The sequence below is a fragment of the Buceros rhinoceros genome, unplaced genomic scaffold (assembly GCF_000710305.1).
Source record: "Buceros rhinoceros silvestris isolate BGI_N320 unplaced genomic scaffold, ASM71030v1 scaffold406, whole genome shotgun sequence".
Classification (NCBI taxonomy): Eukaryota; Metazoa; Chordata; class Aves; order Bucerotiformes; family Bucerotidae; genus Buceros; species Buceros rhinoceros.
In genome coordinates, this window is record NW_010415566.1 from 11260 (window position 1) to 21143 (window position 9884).

The 9884-nt window shown below is 44.3% G+C and overlaps 1 protein-coding gene across 4 annotated transcripts in view; it reads left to right on the forward strand.

Annotated features, from left to right (window-relative positions):
• MECOM (MDS1 and EVI1 complex locus) overlaps nucleotides 1-9884 on the forward strand; it is a 46932-nt gene that overhangs the window by 10240 nt on the left and 26808 nt on the right. For 2 of the 4 annotated variants that reach the window (XM_010137437.1, XM_010137438.1), the window contains exons 2-5: nucleotides 809-911; nucleotides 2091-2307; nucleotides 5446-5593; nucleotides 6646-6799. In XM_010137437.1, coding sequence (XP_010135739.1) covers nucleotides 863-911; nucleotides 2091-2307; nucleotides 5446-5593; nucleotides 6646-6799 — 568 coding nt within the window. In that variant the 5' untranslated portion in view covers nucleotides 809-862. Of the gene's footprint in view, nucleotides 1-808; nucleotides 912-2090; nucleotides 2308-5445; nucleotides 5594-6642; nucleotides 6800-9884 lie in introns of those variants that run through there. The other 2 variants (XM_010137435.1, XM_010137436.1) reach the window with 2 other exon arrangements.

A 9884-nucleotide genomic window follows, 5' to 3' on the forward strand; every position in this document is an offset into this window, starting at 1 on the left:
TGTGTTCCGGGCGAAGCAAGACAGCAGCCAGTTGGACTTCGGGAGTGCCTTTCCAGCAGAGCCTCATGGTGCCAGCATGGGAGCACAGACCTACGGCAGCACAGCCCCTTTGCCCCACCACAGCCTCCTGCTTCCCCAGCGGGCTCCTTCCTGGAGCATGATGTCACCTGTACTGGGGAACTGCTGGTGGTGACTGGCTGGAGTCACCACCAGCAGCTTTGGCTGCTTATGGTGTTTCTTCACATGAGACTGATTTTTCCTTTGGTTCCCGTTTGAAGCGAAGGAACAACCAGGCACACTGGTTTGTATAAACCTCTCACCTCACCTTTCTGGACTGCATAGATGATTGAAAAGGGGATTTGGGTGCCTGTCGTTTAATCAGCAACATCTCAGACCTGCTTTAGTACCTTTTCCCAGCACAACAGGAGTCATCTCCCTGACGTGGATCACTCAGGGATGTGTTTTGTGACTACTTTGTACATGGGTTTGGTAAAACCAAGCACGCAAATTGCTGGTGATATTTGCAGTCATCACGCAGCTCATTTTGCAGCAGAGGCTGTTGAAAGCAATCGCCCTTTTTATCCTCATGGAGTCCAAAGCACCAACAGCTTTGGGGCTGGAAGGAGCAGACCTGCCATAGTTGAAGTCAGCACCTCTCCAGCAAACGGCAGCCAGCAGCCACATGAGGGCAGGGTCTGGCCACGTGGTTTTGATCCTGTAACACTCACCAGCAATGGCTTTTCCTCTTTGATTGTTGCGGTCATCACAGTGCTTTCTCTCTTTTTTTTTTTTTTCTTCTTTTTTGCAGATATTCTACAGAGTGGTAGCAGATATTGAACCAGGAGAGGAGCTCTTACTGTTCATGAAGAGTGAAGATTATTCGCATGAAGCAATGGCTCCGGACATTCATGGTGAGCCACTTTTACTGTCTAGTCTAATAGAAAGTGTCATTGAAACTAAGCAAAAATTTAGGGAGATTTCCCCTCTGTTGGAATTGTTTTGAAATCTGGGATAGCTTCACTGCAGCCAGGGAGGAGACCTGGACCATGGCTGTACTTGTCTATCTTCTGCCCTCCTGTCTCTCTGAAAGCTGTTCAGTGAATAAAGTAGTATTATCACAACTCCTTCAATCCCTCTGGAGGGTGAGTCTGCTCAAAAGTGATGCCAGCACTGGCATTGGGGGTTCTCTGTTTATCTTCTTCATCACTCCAACCTGGTCCAACCAGGAGTGGAACTTCATTCAGTGTTGCATTTGAATGCAACTGAATGTCACTTCATTTGATGTTGCGTTTTCTACCTGCTGAGCAGAGCAGGTAGTCTGATGAGCTCTTGACACTTCTTAGCTTTGCATCCCTGCAACTCCTAATGTCGTTCAGGTTTTACCCTCCCTTACTCAAACCTCCCGGGCAGAAACAGAGGTCTGCAGATGCAACTGAGGGCAAGTAGTAAGGTTTCAAGATTGAAACTCGATGATTTTGTGAGTACTGCAAAAGGAGAACAAGAGTCCCTGTCCTATCTCTAGGCTGTGCTGCTCCTGCAGGACCTGTATGGACTCTGATTATAGGTTATTTTTTGTCATTTAGCCAAACAACAGTTATTCTGTCGACTTGAAAAGAGTAAATCTGAGGTTGTTAATGTTGCTGTCCTCCTTGTGCTCATTCGTTACTCATCTCACACAGATTCTGGGTCTGAAACTTCTGAGCTGTTACTCAGATTCATGCCTAAGTCAGTCTCCATTTAGAAACGCAGAGACCGGCAGCATCCGCTGGGTATCCACCTCAGACACTGTATATCTCCATTTAATACAGTATATAAACACACTTTGTGAGCTTTGTCCTAAGCCAGTGTTAGGGATCCCTATTGGATATCACCTAGGCAATGAACAGTTAGTATTGCACTGTCATATATTGTAGAATTAAAGCATTATTATAAAGCATTCTAAGACAACCTTGTTTCTTTTGAGGTTCTTCTCTTTTTCACTGAATAGCCATTTGTTTAATCACACCATCATCAAACTCCTGATGGGATGGTAGTTAAAAATGACTGAACACTGATGTAGTCTCCTTGTGGCCAACCCCTTTGTCTTCCAGAGGAGCGCCAGTATCGCTGTGAGGACTGCGACCAGCTCTTCGAGTCCAAAGCTGAGCTTGTAGACCACCAGAAGTTCCCCTGCAGCACACCTCACTCTGCCTTCTCCATGGTGGAGGAGGACTTCCAGAAAAAGCTTGAGAATGAGAATGACCTTCAGGACGTGCATGAAATCCAGGAGTGTAAAGAGTGTGATCAAGTCTTCCCAGATTTACAAAGGTAGGAGTAGATGCTTAAAGTGTGATTGAATGAGACAAATTCTGTAATGTCTTCAGTCAGATAATTCAGGGCATCTGATACCTTCATTTTCTATAGAAGCCAAAGGTGAAGGTGAATAACGCTTCTGTGCTGGTTGGTGTTTTATGGCATAGAAAGCAAGGGGAGTCTCAATAAATCAGAGATTTGGTCCTTGTACTGAAGTCCTTAGTGGGAACCTTACGTTAAGAACTGGGCCTTCTAATAACCAGATCTTTAGCTGGCATGAATTGGGCTGGTTGTAGTCAAATCGGAGGAGTGATCATAGTTCACATCAGCTAAGGTCTGGGCTCCTTATTTTTAGGTAGAAATAACTTAGAACGTCTCCGAGTGATGTTACTAATTTTGTCTTTGCAAACAAGCTGTGCTAGTCAGAGGAAGGTTCTGGATGTTAACATGTATCTGTCTATATGTCAATATGTATTTATAGCCACACTGTCTTGAAACACTGGGGTTCATCTTTTCCTTATATATATCTGCTGTTTAAACAGATAGACCTCTGTGCATATATACCTGAAATATGCATGGAATGTAAATAGAAATTGTGACTTTTTAATGCTGAAGATAATTTACGTATTTCCTGTCGCTGCAGTTTTTGTGGCTACTTAAAATACCATATTGCAAATTTTGCAAATTACTGAAAGGTGTTGAGAGTATCCAGGAGTTTCTGCAGCACATCCCTCAAGGATGCACATCTTCACGCTTTCAGGACCAAGGCAAGGTTGACCTCAGCCAATATATGATAGTAATGCTGAGATATTTCAACAGCAAAGTCCTGGGCCAGGACTGCACTCAGGCAGCTCATTTCTTAGGAAACTGATTTATAGCAGCAGCAGACCTGGGCCAGTATCTCTTGCTTTCAGCTGGAGTCTGTAACACAGCTCCCACAGTACCTTCTTTCCTCTCCACGTTATGTGGATACAACCTAAGTGACTATTAACTGCCCTTTTAGGGACAGTGGTGTCTTCATTTGCATTGCTTAATAATCATATGCCCTGTCAATTTAGAGTGGTTTTTGGGTTCATATTTTTCATGGAAATCTTTACTAGCCCATGATTCAGGATGTTGTGGTGTCTGTCAGAGGTTAGCACAGATTTGTGCACGCCCAGGGTTAACCCCTTTGGACAACGGCTCCTGGCTGCTTCGGGTGCTGGTTCTGCAAGATGCAGCTTCCTCTCCCAAAACACAGATGCTCCTTAGCTCCTCTGATGGAGGAGGCTCAACATCATGCGAAGGGGAGTCTCAGATCAACGTATTTTATGACCTGATCCCTACACTTCTGCCAAATTAAGAGCACCAGAATTAAAACATGATGTGCCAAACATTGCTCCCTACATACTAGGTCAACCCCGCTGAGTGGGAAGTGCAGGCATAAGGTCTGGCTGGTGTGGAGCAGCGTGTGGCTCTGCATGTCTAATTTTCGATGAGTGATTTATTCGAAAGGGCTGATGTACGTAGGTCAAGTCAAAAGAGTTGCAGCAGTGTGGGTGAGGCAGGAGTCAGGACTGTAACATTTTTCCACGTTGTGAGTTGTTCAGTTGTTTAAGCTCTTTTCTGCCTGCGAACCAGAGGACGATATCTAAGATATGGGAATCATTGAGGAAATGTAAATTTAGCTTAAAATATTAAATATTGAAGAGAAAGGGCAGAAAACAAAGAAGCGTCATCATAAATAGATGGGCAGTACATTGAGAAAGGGTAAAAAATGAGAGAGAATGCAGTCATTCTCTGAACTCTTGAATTATTGAAAGGCTAATACACCACAAAGACGGTTCACAGCAAAAAAGTGCCAAAGTGTGCTATATCCAGATTATATAAAACAAAAGGCCTGAACTTTCGAGCCGTGCTTGAGGGTGTGGGTAATTAAATGGAGAAGGAGCTGAGCAGGAAGATGGAGATCTGGGTGCCAGGACTGCCCATTGCTGATGGCAGATCACATAACCACGGCAGGCACCCAGGGGCTGGTACCAGCACCGGGGACAAGAATCTCCCTAGGTCTTACAGCAAATTTGTTTACCAGTGCATGGTGGAGAGTCAATTGTTATGGAATTATTAGGAGGGGCAGCCGGGTTTATTTTTTTCCCTCTGAAGGAAGGGGCCTGAGAGGGGTAGATGTAAAGAGTAGCCGCAGTGTGAAAGCGTTTCCATTACCTGTGGCTGAGAACGGAGGCTGCTGTTGGGGCTGCACAAAATGAGGTAGTAATCACAGCAGGTTTTGTCCACAGCTTCAGCAGAGATCAGTGGGAGCTTCCTGTGAGAGAAGATTGATCCAATTTACCATCCCAGGCTAGAAATCGTTGTTTCCAGTGGCTTTTGTGTGAATCCGCTATTACATTATATAGTGATCTTTCCTCAAGCAATCCTGTGAATTATGACACGATACGTGATCAAGAAATACAGGTGTTTAAAAACATGTATTTGCCACAAATGAATAATAAAACAGGAATTCAGAAAATACAGAGACAAAAGTGAAATCAAAGATGTGCTGCAGAAAGTAGGTGAGATTGAATATCCTATTAGTAGACTGAATAAACTGCTCAGAAATGAATGAATAAACAGCTACACAATTGAGCACAGTTCATAATAATCAACTCTAACTTCAGGGGTAGTATACTGTATTTAGAGGTTTCTTATGCCCATCCTGTCCTGCTCCGGTGGAGTTATTCCTCATCTATTCTTGCTGTAAGAAAAATTGACTCCCATCGAAGGAGTGGAGTTATGTCAGGTAATGGGATCCAGGGTGCGTTTAGAGGGAAAATCATAAGGTAGAAGTAATTCAGACTGCAGGGAAGAATTGCCAGAGTGAAATAGTGAGAGGTGTATGAAATAATCTCCTTAGGGAGCGACGGCAGCAGCATCTCCTGGAGCATTTGCAAGTGGCCTGGCAAAACACGAGAGGATGTGTTATTCTGGCAAGGAGGAGGATGTTCTGCCTCCTGGCTGGGGGGAGCCTGGTACTCAAAAGACTTGGGTCTCTCAGGATCAGGCCTTTGGGGCTTTTTAAAATATTTTTTGCTGTAATTATGTGCTCTGCTGTCTCCCCTTCCTTTAAACTGCTGTGTGTGTGGGACATCTCACTGAGCCCTGTTGCTGTTTCCACAGCCTGGAGAAGCATATGCTGTCTCACAGCGAGGAGAGGGAGTACAAGTGTGACCAGTGCCCCAAAGCTTTTAACTGGAAGTCCAATTTGATACGTCACCAAATGTCGCACGACAGTGGGAAGCACTACGAGTGTGAAAACTGTGCCAAGGTACAGTGAATTTATAGGCTGCCTGGAGCTTCTTGTGCTGCTGGATACATGGGAGCATGGAAGTGGGGATGCCTGGGGCTGGGATGTGGGAGGGTGGAGGGCTTCTGCTGTCCTCCAGATGATTTCTCAAGGGTTTACACTTCCACTTTATTAATGTGTTCTTTTTCTCCCCCTTTTGATTTGGAAACATCTGTGGAGTGTGAAATGAGTGCTGATGCAGGATGCTGAGCATCCCCAAGCTCAGGGCTTTGCTCCTTGTGAGGAGTGGTGGATGTAAGAAGATGACTGAGGGGCAAGAAACCCCGGGGAAATGCATGGCAGATGGATTCCCTAGGCCATGTGCCAGCCATTGGGACCAGAAACTTCAGGACATTATTACAACATAAATCAAACCTAGAAATAGAGATGGGTCCCAGCTCTGCTAAGTGAGAACAACTATCTCATCTCTAGAGCATCTCCATCGCTCCCAGCACCAGGCTTGCTGTGTAGATTATTTGTATAGGATGTGGTGCTCAGCATTGATTTTTATCAGATTCCCAAAGCTTGGACCTTTTTCACGAGGACTTTCTTGGTTTTAAGTAGATTTGCTGCAATAATGGAAATTTTAAATTGAGCTGTCCCCTGTAAGGTGCACCCAAGTCCTGGGTGCTAGGACTGCGTTGTGTACAGGCTTCCTAGCTGCCACGCACTCAGTTGTCGCTGTAAAGTATTTCTGTTGCAGTAATGCTTAGAGGTTTCAGGCAGCCACGTCTTCCATGAAGTCCCGTCTTCCATGAAGTCCCTGACCCCAAAAGCACAATTTCTAATGGCAGGGTCAAATGCATCTCCCGCAGCAGCTACAAAAGGGCTAACAGATCCACCAAATACTTGGCTGATCTTGGGAAACTGAGGCCCCATCCTGGAGGCACAGCTCCCATTGAGGCTCCTTAATGAGGTTTTTAATCTTAAATGCTCCCAAATAGCTCCAAGGTTTGAATTTTAAAAGATTCTTGTAGTAACTGGCTTCTTCCGCAGTCAAGTTTCCTGGTTAATCAGTACTCATTTCCTAGCAGGTTTTCACGGACCCCAGCAACCTTCAGAGACATATTCGTTCCCAGCATGTTGGGGCTCGTGCTCACGCGTGTCCAGAGTGTGGCAAAACCTTTGCCACTTCTTCAGGCCTCAAACAGCATAAACACATCCACAGCAGTGTCAAACCTTTTATATGTAAGTCTTCAACTAAGCGTCTTTGCTTAAGTGTTATTTCTGTTGTTGTAAAGCAGCATAATCTGGAAGCAGGAGGTTGTGTTGTGCTCCCTTTGAATTTCCCACTGGTTTCACGGAGGCTGTTGGTTATTAAATGAGTTTTGGGTAATATGTACTCCAATGCAAAGCATTATTTTCACGATTTTCCTTTTCAGATGGACACTGTATGCTGTATAAATGTAACTACTGTCACCGGGATATTTTTCCACGCACAGATCAAGTGGGGATCAGGATTTAGCAAGAAGAAGCTGTGCCAGGCTCGGTGGCTGCAGCCTCGTTGCTTTGCACCGCACCAAGCTGGCTGCTCTCCTTCCTGCTCCTCTGCACAAGCAGCACCCTCCCGAGCTGAATCTGGCCTTGCTGGCACAGGAGAGGAGGTGGCAGAGCCGGGGGGGGCAGGAGAGGGTGGTGGTGGCTGCTGGGATTTAGGCAGAGCCAGCGGTACCTGGAAGGCTGCTTTGCTGCAGGAGTTAATTTTGAGTCACCAAGTCTCCACAGCGAATGCCATGACTTGTGCTGGACTTGGAAAACAAAGCTCGGAGTCAGTGACTTTCAGTCGGAGGAGCTTGCCGGCCTCCTCGAGACTCCTTTTGCATGCCCTGAGTTTAAGTATCAAGTTGAGCTATCAGATCTTTGCCAACAGCTGCTCCAGCAATAAAACTCGCCCCGTATGTGGGCCTGACTCTGTACTGGGCTGTAAATTGGATCCTCAAAGTCTCACGGGTTGTGTTTACTGCTGAGCCAGTAGTAGGCTCCCCTGCCAGGAGAAGGGGAAGCTGGGTGCACGGTTACGTTGCCAATTGCTTTCTCTCACTTTCACCAGGGAAGCAGAAAATATTTAAGAGGGTTGTACTTGTAGCGCTAACCTCCACCGTAGTCTTTTCAGGCACCTGCTATGGCTTGAAAGGCACCTTGTGACCACCTCTGCTACTTGTCCCCTAAACCTCTTAACCTTTTGCTGCTCTCAACAATAATTTACCAAAATATCAACACCACTCCCAGACAAAGCGGCGGCTGCACACTAAGATAATTCCTCAAGAGGAGTATTGGCTTGAAAAGCTCATTTGTGCAAAATCTGTGTACTTGCCTTTGGGCTAGATAATGCTTTTGGTCTGGGCTTCTTCAGTGAGAAAATGTATAACTAGATCCAATAATAAATATCACTCATAATTTTTAAACCTGATTACAGGTTAAGTAATTACACATAAAGATTATAATTATTAGAAAACAGTAACTTCTGGCTAGGTAGGGAGCCTTCAGACGTCTCGTTGCAACACTCTATGTAAAAGTCTGTTAAGTGGCACTTCTCGTAAATGAAATAATCTCTCAAATGCTCTTTGTTACTGTTCATTCTGGTAAATCAGAACAGCAACCTGTGTTCTTCACGTGTACAGTGTGAGGGATGAAAACCCATTGAGCAACCTACAAATAACAGCCGTGTAATTGCAGAACAAAAGGGTTTGGAGACCACATGTTTGGTAGGTTTTGCTGAGTGAATGGAGGGAGATAGGGTCACCTAAAGGAGATATCTGTTTTCCACCAGAAGGCCACACACCATGATTTACTTGTACCAGTCTGTTTATGGCAACTGTCTCTTATTACAGTACACCGCCCAAGCTGGAGTGAAAACTCACCAACACTAAGGTAATTACTCACTGCCTTTGAAAAATCGCCAGCCTCTCCAAATAGAAACCACATGCCATAATAGACTGAGCATATTCAAAATAGTACTTACAGTAATTTTTTTAATACGCAGAAAATATGCAAACTTAACTGCTGGCTAATTTGGGGTCCAGAGACAATTGCGGTACAGAGTGTGCCTAGGCATGAGATGAATTTTTGCAATTTGGGAGCCGGATTGGGAGTTTATGTTAAACCTGGGATCTGTAGAGCAATAAAAGCTGCAAGGAGGGAAGCTTCCCTTACAAGTTAGTTGCTTAGAAGTATGGTGCTGAGATTTAGAGGGTGTAATGAGGTGTAATAGGAGAAATCAAACCCAGCTTCTGTTGCTTTGATATGTGGAAGCAATTAAAGTTGATAACCATCCCCCATCTACCAAAGTTTAAGCAAAGCTTTACTTGGAAGTAAAAGGTGTGTGATGAAACAGAGGTAGATCTTGTAACACAAACTTATCTGAGGAGCCCTGGCCCCCGGGAATGTCGATGGAGGCGGTGGAAAGGGGGTTTCCTCCAAAACCAGTGGGGTGTTGGGTGTGCACTTCACTGGTGCCATGTTACACCCAGGCTTCAGGCAACGATCTCTAAGAGTAAGAGTGCTCTGGGGAGGCTGCGGACCTGGGTCCAAAATTCCTTTGCCAGCCTTGAGAGCCCATGGTTTGAGAATGCCTGTCAAATGCAGGCAGCACTGCGTTAGTTTTAAATAACATCTGTGTTCAAAAAGGTGAAGTCCTTGGTACAACTGCTAATTGATTGAGATTATAATAATAAATATTTACATATTTTAATGGTATTGCCATGATTGGTTTAATTTAGTTTTAAAATTGAGATAAGATATATGAGTTTTTAGTCAAATGATTAATTTGCATTTCCCTTTATAGTTCATAAGGCTACCCCTCAATTGTTAGTGTGTATTTTTGCTTTTCTCAAGAGTAGAATATTTCTTGATTCTGTTGCCTTTTGAATGTATTAGTGGATAATAATAATTTAATAATGTATTAACGTCCTTTAAGGGAGAATTTTGCAAACTTTAGAAAAAAAAAATCTGTGTCAATACACCTCTTCTCACCTGCTTGCCACTCTAGCCTATAGTGTTGTATTTAATCCAGTCACATGAATAAGAAACAACCCTCAGCACAATCTGGTAGAAGATCAAAAGTTCACAAAACATTATTTGTTTTTAATTATATGTTAGTCTAGCCTTGTGAATGCATGCTTTGGAGATTTCGCTTCTCCTCTCTCCTCTCCTCTCCTCTCCTCTCCTCTCCTCTCCTCTCCATTTTTAAAGCATTTTTAAGTCTCTGTCTTCTTTTTGCAAGAGATCCATTTGGATTTCAGTCAAGAGGATTTGCTGGAGGCAGAACAATAGA